The 22,288-nt window shown below is 38.1% G+C and overlaps 1 protein-coding gene across 1 annotated transcript; it reads right to left on the bottom strand.

The window, feature by feature from the left end:
• Positions 1–2,510: 2,510 nt before the first annotated feature.
• LOC139744791 (cytochrome P450 2J2-like) lies at positions 2,511–21,288 on the bottom strand. The gene is made up of 5 exons (XM_071655207.1): positions 21,219–21,288; positions 16,144–16,401; positions 8,799–9,364; positions 3,896–4,223; positions 2,511–2,689 (listed from the first exon to the last, which is right to left on the bottom strand). Exons 1-5 carry the CDS (start codon positions 21,286–21,288, stop codon positions 2,511–2,513), a joined length of 1,401 nt encoding a protein of 466 aa, XP_071511308.1.
• Between the last annotated feature and the right edge of the window lie 1,000 nt (positions 21,289–22,288).

Below are 22,288 nucleotides of genomic sequence, written 5' to 3'. Positions count from 1 at the left end.
ATCACAACAGATGTAACAGTTCTTGTTGATACTAACCTTCACTTATAATGGATTGTAAATGAACAAGTCACGAAATACTCGTGCTCACGAATATAATTTCTACATGCTTGTAACATGTGCTTCGTCTGTTATAACTATCGAAAAATTATACAGGCCAATCTCTTCATGAGATCAACTAATCATTGCCTATAGCCACAATCTTATAGAAAGGGGAAACAGTCAACGTGCTGTAATGAGAGAAACGAAAAAAAAAAGGAAGAAAAAAATTAATGCACTCTGACACGTCAAACTATTTTGACCCTTCTCAGATACAAGGGGAGCACATTGTGCCCAATGTAACTTTTTGTTATCTCATGTATCATCGTTATATTCGGCACATTGCTGCTGGAGCAACTCATACTCTACATGACCTTACATTTCAATTTCTAAAAGTCAACATGGGGCGCTATTTACCAAGATATAAAGAATTACATAGGGAATATGCCAAAAAACATGCCCTGTCTATGTAATCTCTTTATCCCCAGTATACGTCTTATTACATACCAATCATTTTCAATGATTTGTTGATATGATCCTCGTATAGGGGAGAGATTTGCCTGTAGCATTTTCGATAGTTGTAACACACGAAACACATGTTACAAGGATGTAGGAACTTTATCGGTGGGCATGAGTATTTCGTGACTTGCGCATTTAAAACCCCTTATAGGTGATGGTTAATAACAACAAGAGCATCTGTTGTGATTTATTTAACGCATGATAATCATTAATTGATTCTATGAGAATTTTATATGCGATTCAAAGAAGCCATTTTTCAATCATACGACGTAAATTATTTCATTAAGGCAACAAGATACAACAAGTATAGTAATGAATAATCGTAATTAGACTGGCACAACATTATACCTGGATTATCAGAAATTTGTATTCCATTCAGCAGTTTTCAAATATATTCATTTGCTTTCCTTTTGAAAAGATTTATTGATAACCACCATCACATCTATTTCACCTCATAAAAGATGAAACCTGCTTTACAAGCATGTATTATAACAACCTTGTTCACGACCATTGCGAGTCTGCTTCTTCAGTTGTTCACTTACATTATAAATCCTGAAATGAGACGGATCAGAGCAATACAAATAATTATTTAATCAAAAGATGTGATATACATAGTGAAAAACGGTCGTTAAGTAATTCTCCGAGAAGCTTTTTTATTACAATATATGAAGAGTTTGTTTGCAAAAACCGATAAGTCCATTTTTGATGATTTGAAAGTACGGTCTGTGTCATAAAGTCCAAAATGATACCTATTAAATGATATATTGGTCACTACATATAAAGGTATATTTTTGAAGTTATGATGAAAAGAAGCAAAAATGTTCTTATTATTCTCTTTATTTTTCTTGACCTTTAATCGCAAATATCTCCATTTGACAAATATGGACTTATCGGTTTTTGCAAACAAACTCTTCATATTGAAGTCATTTTTTTCATGAAATGAATAACTTTTAATATGACATTGTCTTATGTATACAATATGAATCATCATAATAACACACGATCTGATTTATCAGTGACTGTCTTCAAATACGTCACGAGATCTAAATGTCTATTATGCATATTTAATGTTGTTTTTGTTATTATCAAACCATTTTTAAAATAATTTCTAAAACGAATAAACACATTTTTATATAGACAACAAATTAAGTCATTAGCGATACTTATATTCTATATGCAACATCAAAACCCAGACCAAACTTGTAATCTTTGAATATAATATTACCGTTCGATTGATAGGCATATCAAATAAAATACTTGAAATAAACGAAATTACATAAGGCGAACGTATATAGTGAAAAGGCTTAATAAAACAAGCTCTATGGACTTGTAGGGGTTTTTTTATTCTAGAAAGTGAGTAAATGATACATTCTCGTCTTCCTTCGCAACTTGTATTCATACCCTAGCATGTAGCAACTTACATTGCGAGTGATAAAATTATAATTTTGATAAAAATCTAATTTGTAAATATGTAAAATGTTCATCCTCCGCAAAGTTTTGATACTTTAATAATGTCTTAAAGGGACGACTTTATTTCTTTGATTCAAAGAAAAACACAAAACTGAGATATCCTATGGTTCTTCTGAACATGTCGACTTAAACTATGCCAATTTCATCTACAGTACCTCTCATATAGGCAGTACGGTATTATATGCATGATTTTACTCTGAGATATATTTACCCTTGCGTCATCTGCTGAAATATTTACTAATGAGATGGAGTGTATGTTTCTCACACCACTCCTCAGTTTCATTACGTCATCAATGGATCCGTAAGCATCTGCTAATAGATGTCATCTTATAAAGAAGGTCAGTACCAAAGCATCTTTGCTGACATTTTGTAGAGTCGTACTTAACATATATTGGCAGTGGCACCGCAATATCTTAATGTATCAATCAAACATTCCACAATTCCCTTGCTTCACATTCTTATTGATATACATGTTCTACTGAGATTCAACGCTGTGCGGCGCATGTTTGATACGTCGTGGGGGCTGTGGTAAATCCGCCGACACCCTGAAAGCTTGGTTGTGTTTGGCCAGGAGGAATTCGAAACACAAATCGCTGGAATAGATTTGTGAAAAAAAGGAAGAGCTCCATTTTGGCCAGTTGAAACCCCAGACACTCGCGACGACCTAATTCATGCAGGAGTCAGATGAAAGGACAGGATAAGGGTTCAAAGTCCTTTATTTGTCACACTCATGAATCTTTATCATTATCGTTATCTGATACAAGAATACTCATTATGTCGATTAATAGTCCTAAGTTTATCATACATCAGCAATAAATGAAAATTTTAATTAAATGAATGTCAAAAATAGAGGGAAATAACTGATCGAACAATTCAAATTGACTTATTAGTGAACTGATTGGTCATACAGTGAATTTGATTAAGCAATAAATAAATTCATTAAAAAATGCATACATTAAGAAAAATAGCGCGAGAGGTATAGCATCACAGGAGAGGGAAGTAGGTTAGGACATAGAAAGAGATATACGTTATATCATAAAGATAGTGGAAAGGGACAACTGCATGGTAATTATTAAGTTGATAGAGTGTTTGTTGAAAATAAAAAGATTATTTGTATTTTTTGCATTTCGTTGCTGCAATGATTATAATCTACCCTCATAGTCTTGTCTCTGTATCCAGTCCTGTCTCTGTATAATAATGATGATCACATGGCATGCACGTTTCTGTATCGTTCTTAGGGACTTATCAACCTGTGTATTCTTCATTAAGTAGAATTTCATCCATTTTTTCCTAAGGATTTTCTTTCGTGCAGACACAAAAACTGAACTTGCTTTTTGTATGTGGGAGTGTTAGATTTCTTACACAAACAAAGATGACACAATCTTTTATGTGTCTTTCATTTCATTTCATTTCAATAATTTTATTTCATTTCCAGCAATGCGAAATATTTACACACACGAAATAAAAAAATATCAGTACATTTTAGGGACAAGAAATACAAAATGACAATAATACGCGTCACTTTTAAATAACTTTGAATGTAAATTGTTCCATCCAAAATAAAGCTGACGTGGTTGACAACGTAGCTTGCACATTGGACAATAAAATAAATGCTCAATGTATCTAATGATATCAAAAAAGCATATTACTTTGATAACAAAGAAAAACACGTGTACACATATATATGGCCTACTTATACAAACAAACACACAGACGGACAGAAAAACACCAATAATCTCTCTTGTTAAAGAGAGAGAAAAATAAAATATAGCAGAAAGAGTACATGTTTTATGGTATAATTGAAGATCCGACTACATTCACTACACAAATAATAACTATGTTACCGATATATAGGAAGCACGACACCTACCAACGCCAAAAGGCATCCACGCGTCACTTTTCACGACAGTTTTCCCGTCATCAGACAGGAATCGTTGCGGTTTAAATTCTTCGGGATTTATCCACTCTTTACTGTCGTGGTGAACAGCCCAGATGTTGGGGATCACAATGGTCCCCTTTGGAATGGTGTAACCAGACAGCGAAACATCGCATGAAGTTTTGTGAGGCACCAAGTTTGGTAAAATTGGGCTGAGGCGCATCACTTCAAGTATGGTAGCCTCGCAGAAAGGCAGATTCTCCCTGTCGCTCAGTGTTGGCTGTCGGCCCCGCCCAACAACATTGTCCAACTCGGCCTGTACCTGTGGGTTAGGAACAAAGCAAACTCATCGTTGCATGCCACAGGCAGTATTGTTAGAACAGTTTTTTTGTTTGTGTTTTTTGTTTTGGTAGAAGCGATACACATAGCTCAAAGAGAAATATTCAAGGTGATGAAATCTTACACATAAAGCTAATAATGCCCCCCCCCCCCCCACACACACACACACAACAATTGCTATATGTAATAGCAATTGTTGGACCCGGTTTTAGGACAATTCATTCAAGTGCTTTACATAGCCCGATAAATACGTTGAAAACACAAGGAGAAATCATATAACATAATGTGAAATAAGGATTGTGGTGATTCTAGGTGCTTACCGATGATTGCCATGAGATCTGATAAGATCTAAGACGATAACAATGACCCGGAAAGTGGCACTTGTGATAGACATTCACAACAATTCTACAATCGCGCAGTATGATGGCCCATTGCATCATGATCGACGCTCTTTATAACGGATCGTAATATTGTAGGAACGCAGCATAAAAGCCAGCTCACCGTCTTCTGCACGGCGTGCTGTCTCCTTGATCTCTAACGTCATAAAACCACCTTCCCCATAACAAAAGTGACATCTATCCCTGGCTTCTCATAGAGTGCTCCCAAATCACAAATTACAATTATTCTTTTTAAGTAGTCGTACTTACACCCTATACGGTATTAGACTACTTGTCGATTACCAATTTAGTTGGAATGATAATTCATAAAAGAATAATAAGTATGAATGCTGCTGCCAGTTTTTCCTTGTACTGCACATAATGAGAAGTTTCAATATCCGTTATGAATGAAAACAAGCATGATAATTTCTCCGCAATACAAAATTGACTTTTTGCGTTGTTCTATTCGTGCAGAGGAGACGTAAAGGCCCCCTCACACCTGAGCGAATTGCCTGAAATATGACTTGCGATGACTGGCGAAAGGCATTTTTGGAAAAATCGTTTTCAATGGTAATTGATAGTACATCATATTTACCCTTCGTGTTTGGGTTCGTACACCTTCTGAACTAACAGTTGCGATTATTCAAATTCGCACGGGATTTTTGAACATGTTTAAAATTCCCGACGAATTGAAAAATCGTCTGTCATTTGCATCTCTTATTTAGTCTGCAGTAATCGTTCGTTTATCGTTCGTGTGCTATTGTCACGCATAGTCCCTCATCGCGCTTTTGCCAAGGTGGACCGATCTCGAAAGGACCCTAAACGAAGCAACACGATGACTAAATATGACTTGCGCATAGAAACGAAGATACTATGACAAACGTATTTTCGCTTGCCATCTTCTATGCGAAGGGAAACCAAGATTGACTTTTACTAAATTTGAATAGCGATGCATACACGAAGGCAAGTCTAAGAGATACTACGACAAACTATGGGTTGCGATGTGATACGAATACGAGCGAATGACCTGACGAAAAAAAATGGCGAATGCTGAGCTGCTCTCTGTGACCAGCCACTCACCACGCTACTCATATATAAACATTCCACCCGTAAGTTTCAAAGTTTCTTCAGAAAAATGGAAGATGCAGCCCGCCTCATTTTATGTTTCTGTAATTACTCATGTGTATCTATGTGTGTTCTAATATAGTTTTATTTCAGTGCACTTGTTATTCTTTGTCTTTGTACTTTTAAAATTTGTATTCAATTTGTATTAGATTGAATGCGGAAATAAATCAAATTAAATCAAATCAAATCAAATCAAATCAAATCAATATAAATGAAACTTGATTATTTTTGCAAGTTTTACTTTTGTGCTTTGGAAGAGAGAAAAAAAGTGTTCACTCATGCGTACAATTTCCCTTTGTATTAATCCACCAATCAAATAACCTTGAATATGGCATCTAAAACACCAGTACTGTATTAGCCAAATAATCCATGAGAAATATGAGCTTGAACAAGTGTTTACCTTCTTTTTTTGCAGAGTGTATATATACACTCAGCCCAAAAAGAAAGAAAGAAAGGAAACACTTATTCGAGTTCATACTTTTCATAGAAGATTTTGATGAAAATCAATGTATATTACATAATACCAAATTGAGGTAATTCAATTGACTATCAAACTATTAGGTCAATATGAAGGGAAACGTTATGCATGAGGAAACGCATTTGTTTTTGTCCTCCAAGGTACGAAAGCAAAAATTGCAAAAATTGACATGTTGTCTTTCATTTGGAAATGCCCTTCAAGATAACAATGATAACAAAAAACCAGTTTAACAGAGTGGAAGACATAAATGAAATAAGAACTAGAAATGTCGCTATGGCGACTGGTATGCCTCCGCCATAATGCATGATTCTCCTAATAGGTCTATAGTACATGTGGACAATGTGTGATTACATTTTCACAAAATTGGCAAAATATCAAAATGACATGTTTGTCACAAATGTATCGAATGTTCACCTTCCTTGACCTACAGTTCAGCCAGCGATCAAGTTCCCCCTAGATCGCGATCACGGGCGATCAGTGATCGCATACGCGATATGTCGCAATCCATTGTATGCCGAATTGCATACAATCAATGATCGCGTATGCGATCACTGATCGCCCGTGATCGCGATCTAGGGGGAACTTGATCGCTGGCTGAACTGTATGTTTAATTGGATGAATAGGAGAGCATGAATTTGGGGATTTAAGAACTTAAACTTCGACTTTGACCCTTTCATAAGTTTACGCACTTTTTCAAGGTAATTTTCAAGGTATGGAGAAAAAGTGCAATTTCTGTATTGAACAGTAAATTGTTATCATTTTTATCTGGCCTTTGATTCATAAGAGAATCACTGTCAGGCAGAACATACATGTACATAAATATGTACTAAGTTTAAAGATAACTTGAGCCACTTCCGAGATATAGAGAAAGAAGTAAGTTCAGCACTTTCACTTGATCTTCTACCTTTTGACCTTTGACCTTCTTAGCAAAAAAAAAAAGAAAAAATCCCAGAGAATCTCTAGTGGGTTATACAAAAGTACATGCATACATCAAGTTTAAAAAAAATAATCCTGCTGGCATTGCATAAATATAAGGAAAATAGTAAAATTTTGAAGTATTGCCCTTGACCTTTGACCCCATGAACCCCAATTCCCTAGATAACCACTGCCAGTCAGTACATGCATACATACTTTATTCCATAAAGATACCTTGAACAATTTCCAAGATACAGAGAAAAAAGTGAAATTTTAACATTTTACTTGACCTTTTGACCTTTGACCTTTTGACCTCATGACCCCAAACTTTCACCAGAGAATCCTAATTGGGTAATACATGTATACACTAAGTTTCAAGAAAATATCTTCAGGCATTGCATAGATATGGGGGAAATAGTGAAATTTTAAGCATTTGACCTTGACCTTTTGACCTTTGACCTTGAGCATGCGCACCCAAAAGTTGATAGGCACAACTTCACCCCCTAATACACACACATACCAAGTTTCATTAGGATACCTCAAAAGGTTTCGATAGTTTCCCTGTCCACAAAATTCATTACGGACGGACGGAAGGACGGACGGACGGACGGACGGACGGACGGACGGACGGAAGGACGGACGGACGGACGGACGGACGGACAACCCGAAAACATAATGCCTCCGGCACCACTTCGTGGCGGAGGCATAAAAATAAGTTTTGGTTCTCTTTATGTCTCTATAACCTCAAACAAAATCAAAGTTAAAAAAACTAAAGTGGGAAATAAGACTTTTCTGTCAATTCAAACTTCAAATGACATAGGAAGTAAGGGCACAATGATGATTAAATGAACAGAATATCTTCATTTATTTCTTTTAATGTCGTAATTTAAGAGTCCATGAGACAAATTCAACAAAAACATATGATTTATGATTTTCCTAATTTGAGAAATTTTTGTTTATATTGCTTCTCCTCGCATTTCATTTCAATTTGGATATGACAGAAAATTCTTCAGTTTCCTTTAAAGGTAACCACCTTTCTCTGGCTGCACTGAAACCTGGACGGACGGACACAGGGCCCCATTTCATAAAGAGTTGATTTGATGACAACTCTTTGCTGGAATGACAATTGTCATGGTAACGACAAGAATACAGCTTCCTGATTGGCTGTTTGCTGTGGGAAGTTGTCATTCCAGCAAGAGTTGTCATCCTAACATCTTTTATGAAATGGGGCCCTGGTCGCTTTTATACTCCCCGAGGAGCGCACACACACGTACGAGAACGCCTGATCTATTCTTTCGTCTTCGTTTCCAATCGCACGCCATATCAAACCATTACTCATTGTTCGTTCGTCTTATCGGGTCATATCCACCCTTCGCTCGCCTTCGGCCGCAATTTACTCAAAAAAGTGAACCGAAAAATCGTTATCCTTCGCTGACCGTTCGTTAATCATATTTGACTTTAGTTTATAATCGGATAATTTGAAGGCAATTTTATTTGAAATCGTTGAATTCGCGCGCATTTCGTGCGTTTTTCCCATTCGTCCCCCTTCGTCCCCCTACATTCGCTCAGGTGTGAGGGGGCTTTAACACGAATATATTTCCATTGTAATTTCCGTTTCATATTAGAAGTAGTTCACAAAAGAACTTCATATCAATGATAGTACCTTTTGTTGTAGGTCTTGGTTCGTTATCATGTAGAGAATAATCCACGACAAAGTTACCGAGGTCGTCTCCAAACCTGCAGCAAAGAAATCTAGTAACACCCGCCAGAATTCTTCAAAAGTGAAAACCTGCGATATGACGTCATGTGCGATGAATGCGTCCACCATGCTGCGAATGTCGCTTTTCTGAAACGTGTCGCGGTGGCGATGCATTTCCGAAAAAATGAATTTCTTTGCTTTCTGAAAGTCAGTCCTAAGCTCGATAGAATCCGATACGCTGGTGAAGAGCCTGGTTATTGAGTCTACTACCTTCTGGTATTCCACGTCATCGTAATCCAATCTCTTACCAAATACAAGTTGACAGATGATATTCGAAGTCGCCTTGTTGAGGTACTGCAGAATCTCGATGGGTTTGCCTTGGGTAGCCTCGATTTCATCACCAAGGTACTTTGCTTCAAGGTTAATTTGAGGTTCGAGGCTTTTCTTACCCATGCCGAAAGCCCGTAGAGTAACGAGGCCAAATTTTCGGAGATCACTCCAAGACTTTCCACTGCTCCATACTATGGAAGCTGCGAAATAATAATCACAAACCAAACGACTAATGTCTTAAGATTTTTTTCTAAGCGTACGTACTAAAATCACCATCTCCATGCATTATATAGTCCTAAAAGATTGTGTTTCCATTTTTAAAGGTTTTTTTAACATGTCCAAGTGTCATAGAAGGATAAAAAATGTTTACTTTGAAAGTTATGAATATGTATTTCAATTAAGTGATGGACGTTTAATAAAAAAAAACTAGAAATGTCGCTATGGCGACTGGTATGCTTTCGCCATAATTCATGATTCTCCTAATAGGTCTAGATAGTACATGTGGACAATGTGTGATCACATTTTCACAAAATTGGCAAAATGTTAAAATGACAAGTTTGTCACAAATGTGTTGAATGTTCACCTTCCTTGACCTAGGTTTAATTGGATGAATAGGAGAGCGTGTATTTGGGGATTTAAGGACTTTAACTTGACTTTGACCCATTCATACATTTAGGCATTGAATAATTTTCAAGGTATGGAGAAAAAGTGCAATTTCTGTATTGAATAGTAAATTGTTACCATTTTCATCTGGTCCTTGACCTTAAAATTCATAAGATAATCACTGTCAGGCAGAACATACATAAATATGAAATAAGTTTCAAGATAACTTGAGCCACTTCCGAGATATGGAGGAAAAAGTTAGTTCAGCACCTTCACTTAATCTTTGACCATTCGACCTTTGAGGCAAAACAAATAAAAAAGAAAAATAAACTTTCCAGAGAATCTCTGTTAGGTTATACATGCATACGCAAAGTGTAAAAAAAAAAAAAAAAAAAAAAAAAAAAAAAAAAAAAACCTGCTGGCATTGCATAAACATAAGGGAAATAGTAAAATTTGAAAGTGTTGCCCTTGACCTTTGACCCCTGACCTTTGACCCCATGAACCCTAAATTCCCTAGATAATCACTGCCAGTCAGAACATGTATATATGTGACCGTGCATCACAAAACTAGGACTCAAAAAAGGTGAAATAGTTTAATCGAATCAATTTTGAGTTTTTCATATTTTCTGAAAGAGCTCCCCTTCTTCTACATTATTTTCAAGTTTGGAATCATAACATGAATGGGAAAGTGTGTTTTGAGCGGTTTTTCTACATCCCTTGTTTGGGGAGAGAGAAGAACGATCAGCTGTGTCCTAGAGGCCCCCTTTCATTTCTTGAAATCCTTTGCACACTCTTCACTTTCAACTCTAATAACTTTTGAAAAGATGATGCTACTGCTTTGAAAATTGACATCTATGAACAGAATAGTTAATCAAGAATGCTCAATTTCAGCGAAATCTGATAATCCCTTCATTTTTGTTGCTAAGGTTGTTTTCATCCTGTGTTTTGTTCCTCTCATCACACAGCAAGCACGGCTTGGTAAAGATTAAGCACTTGAATAGACCCTGTACAGTATGTCCCAAAAAATTACAACGGGACCCCCCGCAATGATATCTTCAAAAATAGTGAATCAATCTAAATACAAGTTCAGGGTATGAAATTATAACTCATTGCCCACATCTTACAGAAAACCCCATTCGATTTGCTTCAGTGGTCAAAGAGAAATGACGAATTTTGTAGAGGATGTCGGGAATCTCTTTTGTCCAAGTTCTGTCTATTATTCACGCACTAGACTGCCAGAGCATGGAATTGCTAAAATTGAAAAAATTAGACTCATGACATGCTTTACAACAATCTACATTTCTCTGTGATCGCTTGACCAATTGAATTAGGTTTTCTGCAAAATAGAGCTAAGATGTTATATTTCAAGAACCCGAAGTAGCACTTAGACAGGTCGATCATTTTGGATGTTATCAATTCGAAAATTTGGTTGTAATTTTTGAGGGACATGCTGCAGTATGTTCCACAAAAATTACAATCATTTTCGCATTGATAATATCCAATGTGATTTTTTTTTTTCAATGCTACTGCAGGGTCTTAAAATATAACATCTTAGCTCTATTTTGCAGAAATCCCCATTCGATTTGGTTAAGCGGTCACAGAGAAATGGGGATTGTAGTAAAGCATGTCATAAGTCTGATTCTTCCAAGTTTAGCACTTCAATGATTTTGTATGTGAACAATAGACAGAACTTGGACAAACAGATTCCCGACATCCTCTACAAATTCCTCATTTCACTTTGACCACTGAAGCAAATCGAATGGGGTTTTCTGTAAGATGTGGGGTCTTATAGTTTCACACCATGAATTTGTATTTAGATTGATGCAATATTTTTAAAGAAATCATTGCGTAGGGCCCCGTTGTATTTTTTTTTTTTTTTTTTGGGCGGAGGCATTATGTTTTCGGGTTGTCCGTCCGTCTGTCCGTCCTTCCGTCCGTCCGTCCGTCCGTCCGTCCGTCCGTCCTTCCGTCCGTCCGTAATGAATTTTGTGGACAGGGTAACTATCGAAACCTTTTGAGGAATCCTAATGAAACTTGGCATGTATGTATATTAGGGGGTGAAGTTGTGCCTATCAACTTTTGGGTGCACATGCTCAAGGTCAAAGGTCAAAAGTTCAAGGTCAAATACATACAATTTTACTATTTCCACCATATCTATGCAATGCCTGAAGACATTTTATTGAAACTTAGTGTATACATGTATTACCCAATTAAGATTAAAGTTTGGGTCATGAGGTCAAAGGTCAAAGGTCAAAAGGTCAAGTAAAAATATTAAAACTTCACCTTTTTTCTCTGTACCTTGGAAATTGTTCAAGATATCTTCATGGGACATGGTATATATACATGAACTGACTGGCAGTGATTATCTAGAGAATTAAGGGTTCATAGGGTCAACGGTCAGGGGTCAAAGGTCAAGGGCAACACTTCAAAATTTTACTATTTCCCTCATGTTTATGCAATGCCAGCAGGACTATTTTTTTTTTTAACACTTGGTGTATGCATACATGTATAACCTAATAGAGATTCTCTGGAAAGTTTTTTTTTCCTTTTGTTTTTGCCTCAAAGGTCAAAAGGTCAAAGATCAAGTGAAAGTGCTGAAATAATTTTTTTCCTCCATATCTCGAAAGTGGCTCAAGTTATCTTGAAAAAAGTACTACATATTTATACATGTTCTGCCTGACAGTGATTATCTTATGAATTTTAGGGTTAAAGGCCACATGAAAATGAACAGAAATTGCACTTTTTCTCCATACCTTGAAAATTACTCAATGCATAAATGTATGAATGGGTCAAAGTCAAATTAAAGTCCTTAAATCCCAAATACATGCTCTCCTATTCATCCAATTAAACCTAGGTCAAAGAAGGTGAACATTCTACACATTTGTGACGAACTTGTCATTTTGATATTTTGCCAATTTTGTGAAAATGTAGTCACACATTATCCACATGTACTATCTAGACCTATTAGGAGAATCATGCATTATGGCGAAGGCATACCAGTCGCCATAGCGACATTTCCATTTTGACATACGGTACTTCAGAGCCTCTTTTCTCAGTTCACACTTTTCCAGAGTGTGTGCTTTCTTTCAAGTATTTGGATAGGTTGATAGGAAAGTCCATTTGAATTGAGTTATGCATCATTGAAAGCTTAGAGTCTGCTCTTTCAGAATCTGTCCTTACTAAAAATCCATGTCTGGCGACTTTTTGTTATTTTTGTGATGCAGGGTCACATTGGATACCTTGAACAATTCCAAGGTACATAGAAAAAAGGTGAAGTTTTGGTATAATTGCTTGACCTTTTGACCTTTCACCTTTCACCTCATGACCCAACCTTTTCACCAGAGAATCTTAATGGGGTAATACATGTATACACTACGTTTCAAGAAAATATCTTCAGGCATCATGTGCACCCACAGGGGCGTCACCAGCTTTTTTCAAGGGGGGTGCGTTTTGACCCTATAATGTAACGAGATTTTTTTTATTTTTTTTTTGACAGACATTTGGAATATAGGAAGCTCTCAATCCCTAGACTTTTACTGTTGTTGAGGGAAACCAAGCGGGGAAAGGGCACCGGCGTAGCTAGGATTTCATCTTTTACAGTAAAAAAAAAAACTACCATTTGGAGCTATATTTTTTCGCTTTGGAAATAAAGGGGGGAGGGCGCACCGGGCGCAGCTGCCGGCAATTACTGGCAGCAACATCAGGAGAAAGGCATGACAATTAAACGGGAGCGAGCGAGCTTGAATATTTTGACATTTTACAGTTTGTTTTTTTGCCGTTTGTTGCTATATTTTTTAGCTTTGGATATAAAGGGAGGGGCGCACCGGGCGGAACTGCTGGAAATTACTGGCAGCAACATCAGGTGAATTGCATAACGATTAAATGCGAGCGAGCTTGACAATTACATTTTACAGTCCAAAAACTGCCGTTCTTAGCCATATTTTTTCGCTTTGGAAATTAAGGGAGGGGGCGCACTGGGCGGAACTGCTGGCAATTACTGGCAGCAACATCAAGTGAATTGCATAACGATTAAATGCGAGCGAGCTTGAAAATTTTACATTTTACAGTCCAAAAACTGCCGTTCTTAGCCATATTTTTTCGCTTTGGAAGTTAAGGCGGGGGGGGGGGGGCGGAGCGCATGCCACCGGGCGCAACTGCTGGCAATTACTGGCAGCAGCATCAGGTGAATTGCATAACGATTCAATGCGAGCGAGCGAAGAGAGCGAGCTTGAAAATTTTGACATTTTACAGTAGAAAAACTGCCGTTTGTACCTATATTTTTTTCGCTTTGGAAATTAAGGGGGGCGCACCGGGCGCAACTGGACAATTACTGGCAGTAACATCAGGGGAATTGCATAAAGATTAAATGCGAGCGAGCTTGAAAATTTTGACATTTTACAGTCCCAAAACTGCCGTTTGATGCTATATCTGTTTTTGCTTTCGAAATTGAGGGGGCGCACCGGGCGCAACTGCTGGCAATTACTGGCAGCAATATTAGGAGAATTTAAATGCGAGCAAGCGAAGTGAGCGAGCTTGAAAATTGTGACATTTTACAGTCCCAAAACTGCCGTTTGTAGCTATATTTTTTGCAGTAAGGGGGGGGGGGCGCACCGGGTGGAACTGCCGGCAATGACTGGCAGCAACTTCAGGAGAATGGCATTACGACTAAATGCCAGCGAGCGAGCTTGAAAATTTTGACATTTTACAGTCCAAAAACTGCCGTCTGTAGCTATACTTTTTCGCTTTGGAAATTAAGAGGGGGCGCGGGGGGGGGGGGGGGCGTCCGGTGCGCCCCTCCCCCTGGATCCGCCACTGGTAGTCAAGGGTGTCGGTTTATGTTCATGACTGGGGGAGGTATGACCAGCGAGGTGGCGTCGAAGTGACCAAGTATGGAAAGGATGTCCAAAATCTATGTATATAGTCAACACTGTATAGAATACACTTGCACTAGTAGATAATTATGTATGAAATCAGTGCTGCCAGAACCAGGGGTGCGAATTGCTTTTGCTTTTTTCAAAAAAAATAAATAAATAAAAAATAATCATCATCTAGTGTCCGGCGTTGAGTTCGCTCGCAGACTGAAGTTGTTGTTGTCGTTGTTTTTTTTTTCCCTGGTGACGCCCATGACCCAAGAGTTGATAGGCACAACTTCAGCCCCTAATACACATACATGCCAAGTTTCATTACGATACCGCAAAAGATGTTGATAGTTATCCTGTCCACAAAATTCATTACGGACGGACGGGTAACCCTAAAACATAATGCTTCCGGCACCACTTAGTGGCGGAGGCATAACAACTTCAGATAAGAATAAAATGAAAGATTTCTATTTAGCTCGGTTTCATCGACCAGGCGCTTATTGCCAGTGCAAACAATAATAACAAGTACTCACAATGTCTTATTCGATTCAGTCTGCCAGTTCATTTTATTCCATTTCAGCATGGACCTGCTTCAGCCAATGGCTGTTTATCAGCTAGTACGTATCGACCGAAAAAAAAAAGAAAAAAAGAAATATAATATGATAGAAAATATAAAGACAACTCGTAACGAAAAAAAAAATAACACAGTGAGAACAAAAAAAAAAATACAGGCATCTATCCTCCCAAAATCCGCCAAGTTACTCCCCGTCAATGTACAAAATGCTAGATCTTTTATATTTGCATTGAGCTTTTGTATGAGAAATTGGACAGTACTATTCAACCCAAGACCTAATCACAATCTGAAATCCAGCTAATGACGTATTTTGGAGTTAACAAGAAGCTTTTTCCCAACCACTACTCACAGTTAGTAAGTTCTGCATGACCCCACAACTGTTCCTTTGGTTTGTGCAAACTCGGAATTGGGATTACATTAGTCTTGAATAATCAATCATGCAGTGCACTTTCTTTATAAGAATGCGGTTAGGACGAAATTCCGCTTACAACGGAGCAAAAATTCAGGCCGCAACATTATCTATACTCTATGATTGTTTTTGTGTGTTTTTTTCTGTATGTCTGTTTTTTTTTTTAATGTTTGTATTATAAGAAAAAACAATGCCGATCTTGATCAGGACTTCGTTATAACAGGAGTGCACTGTATGAGTGGAATGGAGTGAATCCATGCATTCATTCATTCCATTCATTCATTTTTTTCCATCTCCAGCAAAACTTGTAGATACATTTTTTTTTGTATTTCTTCGCATTAGAATAATTGTGTTAACATTACAAGATATAATAAATGAAATTTATGGGTATACAATTTATTGATAGGGTGAAAAAGGAAAAGAACATTCCTTAACTTTCACAATAATATCATCCAGCAAAATGTGCCAAAGGATACATTTTGAAGTCCTTATTTCGAAACGAGGAAAATAAGTACTGTGTTTGTCTACACTTACCGCTCTTGTTCTTGTCAGGAATGCCTTCAAGTATGTATTTCGGAACAAAGCGATCAGAAAATGCATCGCCATTCTTTACCAAAGCCTGCCTAATGGAGAGTTTGTCATTTAATACAACGGTCAAGTATGGTCCCCTCCGCACGCTGAATATGGGACCGTATCGTCTAGATAGTTCCTGGTAGATCTCGTGGCTCGGTCGTCCGCCAAAGCGGTAGCCTATGAGCGGTAAAGACCACGGACCCGGAGGCATATTTCTCCGTATCCGGGCACTTACCCCCTGGGCAACTACCCTCCGGATAACTACCACCCGGATAATTACCCCCCAGGTCTATTCCCCCTTGGGGCAACTACCCCCCGGACAACTACCCTCCTAGGGCAATCACCCTCCAGGGCCATTACCCCCTAGGAAAACTACCACCCGGTCATCTACCCTCCTAGGGCAACTACCCCCAAGGGCAATTACCCCTAGGACATCTACCCCCCGGATAACTACCCCCTGGGTAACTACCCCCTGGATGACTACCCCCCGGATAACTACCCCCCAGATAACTACCACCCGGATAACTACCCCCTGGATAACTACCCCCCGGATAACTACCCCCTGGATAACTACCCCCCGGAGAACTACCCCCTGGGTAACTACCCCCCGGAGAACTACCCCCCGGATAACTACCCCCCGGATAACTACCCCCCGGATAACTACCCCCCGGATAACTACCCCCAGGATAACTACCACCCGGATAATTACTCCCCGGATAACTACCCCCCGGATAACTACCACCCGGATTACTACCCCCCCCCCCATTAACAATACCCCGAACCCCCCCCCCCCCCGCCCCCTCCTGATGCTTACCTACTGGACAACCCTCCCTCCCCGCCCCCCGAAAGTTACCACCCGTCGTATATTTTCCATAAGTTCATAACACCATATCAGAAGATGCACCTTTCTCTTACACTGTCATCACTCTTTTGGCTTGTCATTTATTTTCTACCGTTATAACACATGATAGACGATAAACATAAGAAAAGGAGAGTTGATTTCACTGCAATTCATATTCCCTTAACATTAGCGAGGGACTCTTCGATATAAAGCCATAATTTCTGATAGGATCCGGGCACGGTTTTATGAAAGTTATCAGTCCTGACAAGCTGTCAGTTCCACACAATTACCAATCGTTGTAGGTCGATCAAAGCAGGTCCATGGTAACAAGTCAGTGACTCGAGCTTATCAATCAAGCAGAACCCATGGTTTTATTGAAATTATTAGATACTAACAAGATGTCATAACTGGCAACTTTTATCAAAAGGTGCCCTAATCTGTCATGAGAGTAAAATTACAGCTTGTTTTACATACAAGTAGGATTGTGCTAGTTTTCAAATTAAATGTTCTCGACACATTAAGAGGAAATCCAGTTCAAATATAAGTTAGTCTCATTAGAAAGAGTAAAATATTACGAGTTTAACGGTATTTTTTTTTTTTTTTACAAAACACTCCTAGTTGTTAACGAAGTCTTTTGTCCTGCACCCTCTTTTTGAATAGATCTAGGGAGAGTTGTAGTTGACAGAATCCTTTTTACATTATAGGGCTGCTCTGTTTTATCCCGGCCATTTCAAGAGGTTTTTTTTCTCAAAAAATTGAATCCTTCTTGGAATAACATGCTCTTTAATATTTCGTAAGGGGTTTCTAATTATCTCACCCAAAAGATGTTTAAAACCTGAAGTTAGGTCTCGACCAAAACCAGACGATATGAAAAAAATGTTGGGTTTTTTTCAATTCAAATAGCTAATGTGTTCGAAAATAACAATGAGAGACGTAATTTTCTGGGGGAGAGTTATTGTAAGAGGGGTGATTATTTGGAGCCTAATTTTAATAAGGAGTAATTGTCAAGGGAGGTAATGTTCTGCAGTGATCATACCAAGGATGTGACAATCTCTTCCCACATCCTTGATATACTAGTTGTTAATATGCCCAACAATGCAGTAGGGCAATTCTGAAATGAGCGTTAACGGTATAACAGTAAAATAGTTACAAAATTGATGAAACAATGCAAAGAAAGCAAATTAAGACAGAGACGAAGTATTCTTTTCTTTCTTCTTCTTTTGTTACTGTTAACGTTAATTTTGTTAATGTTATTGTGTTTTCTAGTCTATTTGTATGAGTAGCAAAGTGCGCTTAGAAACGTCAGTATGAAGCGCCATATAAATGCAATTATTATTATTATTATTATTATAAATAAAGATACAGTGCACTCCCGTTACAACGAACACGGTTATAACGAAATTTCGTTATAACGAAGCAAAACTTCTGGTCCCAAAATTATCGCCATTAAAGTCTATGGTACAAAATAACTCGCTTATAACGAAGACGGTTATAACAAAATTTTCGCTATCACGAAGTCTTTTCTGAGCGCCACTGACAAAGAAAAACAAAAGAAATGCGCTCCGTTATAACGAAATGCGGATCGCATTCGAAAATGCGTAGCGGAACAAGCATTATTAAAGCGTCTCTGCATGAGCGAACGCATCATTAAATGTTCACTCCGTGTATCACGCACAGTTTCCGAGGGGAACTTGCGTTGTTGTAATAAAATAATTTGAATTCAGATAAGGTTTGTTTCATTGTTCCAAAGTCCTTTAATACAAAACACACAGATTCTGATACAACTAAATGTCCGTTAGTTCGGAAATGAAAGAGGGTTTGTTATTAAGCACATTTTGGCGTTATTCCAAAGGTTCGTTAATTCGATAATAAAATATGGTCCTTATTCTTATTCTTATACGGTTCGTTAGTCCGAAAATGATAGGAATTCAAAACGTTCGTTAATCGGAACATTACAAAAAGTATCGTTAATCCATGGTGGAAAAAGGAGAGTACACTAACAAAACTTAAGAATTGCAATCTTTATAATCGTCTTAAGATAAATAAATCTTCGAAATAACTAACCTTTCTCATTTTTTTTTTCATTAACAAAATTTCTTCGGAATAACGAACCTTATTTCATTTTCGGATGAAAAAGCCTTCGGAACAACGGACTTTCTGACTAGTGAACCTTTTTCTTTTTTTTTAATTTATAAACCTTCAGAATGACGAACCTCATTTCATTTTCAGATCAACGAACCTTCGGAAAATGAACAATATATTATTTTGATCTAGATTATGAACTTTCGGAATAATGATTCTGCGGAAATGCGAACCTTCACATAAACAAACCATCGGAATCCCGGGAATGGCGAAACTTCGGAATAAGGAGTCTTCGGAGTAACGTACTTTAGTAAGAAAAGAACCTTTGGAATAGCGAACTGTAACCAAATCCTACACCGTCATTTTCTACACATGTGTGACAACACAAACAACTTTATGCTCTTTTTAAAATGTAATATTTAAACGAAATTAAAAAGATATTCTCCCATTTCACATAGCTTTCCAGCGTATGATGAGGATTCAACAAACAAAATTTTTTTATGCGTGGTTTCCTTCTTTTCGTTATACATTGCATATTATATTTGTTCGGTTACAACGAAATTTCGTTAAAACGAAAAAACAAAAAAAAAAACTGCCGGTCCTTAGCATTTCGTTTTAACGGGAGTGCACTGCACATGAACACACACGAGATAAATCCCTTGTAATGAGAGAAAGAGGAAAGGTGAGTTATGAATGACAGGAATAGACTACCTTCACAGTGGACAGAGAAAAGCGAGAGGGAAGAGGAAGATGATGGGTCAAAACCAGGGCACGTGAGGCATGAGATATAAGCTCCTCAAAATAAAGAAGTGTTACATGGAGTTGTGGTAAACGATAGACAATTGTGGTTAAAAAAATATTGCAAAAAGTTTAACTCATTCTGAAGTGTAACATTTCTTCAAAATGTCTTTAGTTCAATGGTAAAGGCATTCAAACTTAAAACTTCTTTTATACTATACTATCAAGAGAAATCCGAAATTTCGGAACAGTAAAAGAAAATACAGATTTAGCGAAAATAGTTTGGTTAAAGGCATTGACGTTTACTGGATTACCGGGTAGGATATGAAGGGACAGCTTCGTTTTTTATGAACATAGAGTCAAAATACAGAGGGAGAAATTAAGCTTTTACATAAATTGTCCTAAGTGCAAACGATACAAATCGTAAATCTTTAAGATATTGTTTTCATAAAATGATGTATCAGTATGGCATCTCCGTGATTCCTGGCAAATAATACAAAGAACTTCGTTTCCTGTAGTAATGATATTCTTTTTATTAAAGGTAAGATGGGGGGGGCAATGACCCGGGAGGTAGTTACCCAGGGGGTAATTGGCGTGGTGCACTGTCCTGGGGTAATTTTCGTCTTGATAGTTATAGGGGAGGGGGAGTTGTAGGCTTGCTTATCCGGGGTAATCATCCTCGGGAAGTTATCGGAGGGTGTAGTTATCGGGTGGAAGTTATCTGGGGTCTAGTTATCGGAGGAGGGGGTAACTCTGAATTAACCTGGGGATAATTATCCTGGTGGTAATTATCGGGGGGGGGGGTAGTTATCCGGAGGGTAATTATCCGGGGGGGGGGGGGTGATTATCCGGGGGGTAATTATCCGGGGGGTAATTATCCGAGGGGTAATTATCCGAGGGGTAGTTATCCGGGGGGTAGTTATCCGGGGGGTAGTTATCCTGGGGGTAGTTACCCAGGGGGTAGTTCTCCGGGGGGTAGTTACCCAGGGGGTAGTTCTCCGGGGGGTAGTTATCCAGGGGGTAGTTCTCCGGGGGGTAGTTATCCAGGGGGTAGTTATCCGGGTGGTAGTTATCCAGGGGGTAGTTATCCGAGGGGGTAGTTATCCAGGGGTAGTTATCCGAGGGGTAGTTATCCAGGGGGTAGTTTTCCTAAGGGGGAATTGCCCTGGGGGGTGATTGCCCTTGGAGGGTAGTTGTCCGGGGGGTAGTTGTCCTAGGGGGTAATTACCCTGGAGGGTAATTGCCCTTGGAGGGTAGTTGTCCGGGGGGTAGTTGCCCTAGGGGGGAATTGTCCTGGGGGGTAATTATCCGGGTGGTAGTTATCCGGAGGGTGGTTTTCCAGGGGGTACTGTTCCTAGAACCATATTTCTCCTATGACGAACAAACCACACAGTTAACATGAAACTGCACAATCCAACAAGTAATGTCGTTGAAAGAACTGCCATTATTCTAATCATTTAATTCCAGTGCATTAGCATAAAGCCAAACGGATTTTGTTCCTCATACGGCATCACGTGGGAAAAATGACTGTCAAAGAATTGATACTCGCCAATCGTTGTTATCTATTAGAGAATATGTTCATAATCTTTTGACATAAATCTTGCCATCACATGCAATATAACAATTAACCTGGATGAACAGACCTTTGGACTTGGCAAACAATTTTCATGGACTGTACTCAACACAGCTTTATCATGACTCCTATAGGTAGGGTCAGCATGTCCCGTAGTGTTATTCAAATCATTTATTTACACATTTTTATTGTATTAATCAATATCTCTATTTTTATTTCCTGCTGAGTTACCTTTTTAAACATTGTTTCAACCCACCCATCGCAGTAAACAGTACAGCATATTCATTTTCTTTTGTCACCATATCTCGTGAACAAGCCTACAACATGAGAGGCCCAGGGCAACTTTCTGGAGGGCATGGTTTCTAATGATATTGATAATTTTAATATGTGAGAAGGGAAATTCACCTTAAAAAAAAAAGGTTTTTTTATCATTATGAAGGACAACGTACACAAAATCGCGTCAGCATGAATATCAAAGCAACGATACCCATTGATATCCATCATGATCATAGTGACTATATACTTTGTGTATAGGTCTTGTCCACTTGTGATTCTATGTGTACGTGCTATAATAACAATCATCGTAATTCCTAATTTATAAAGGTAATGATAATTATCCATTAATTTTCTGTGTGCTATTTTTTCACTCAAGTTGTAAAGACTGATTTTCCTTTCCCGTACTCAGCCATGAAGGTGACCGTATTCCATTACGTGATTCAACGTGCAAACAAATAGATATCTTATAAAAGTAGAGGGGCGTTCACTACTAACCAAAATGTTTATTTCGTTTGTTGTTAATTAAAACAAACAAGCAAACAAACAAACCAACATAATATTCATCTGGACCTTGTGTTATAATAGGTCATAATATC

The sequence above is a fragment of the Diadema antillarum genome, unplaced genomic scaffold, assembly GCF_040938485.1.
Source record: "Diadema antillarum isolate AM-2024a unplaced genomic scaffold, OU_Dant_1.0 seq00001212_RagTag, whole genome shotgun sequence".
Classification (NCBI taxonomy): Eukaryota; Metazoa; Echinodermata; class Echinoidea; order Diadematoida; family Diadematidae; genus Diadema; species Diadema antillarum.
This window is presented reverse-complemented; position numbering and strand designations above follow the sequence as displayed.

Excerpts from the sequence above, each read along its gene's own strand:
- LOC139744791 (XM_071655207.1), bottom strand. The coding sequence starts at position 21,288 with ATGGCAGTTCTTTCAACGACATTACTTGTTGGATTGTGCAGTTTCATG. Across the intron at positions 16,402-21,218 it reads AACTGTGTGGTTTGTTCGTC|GGAGAAATATGCCTCCGGGT; the intron begins ATAGGAGAAATA and ends GTGCCCGGATAC. Across the intron at positions 2,690-3,895 it reads GTGGATGCCTTTTGGCGTTG|GTCGTCGCGAGTGTCTGGGG; the intron begins GTAGGTGTCGTG and ends TGCATGAATTAG.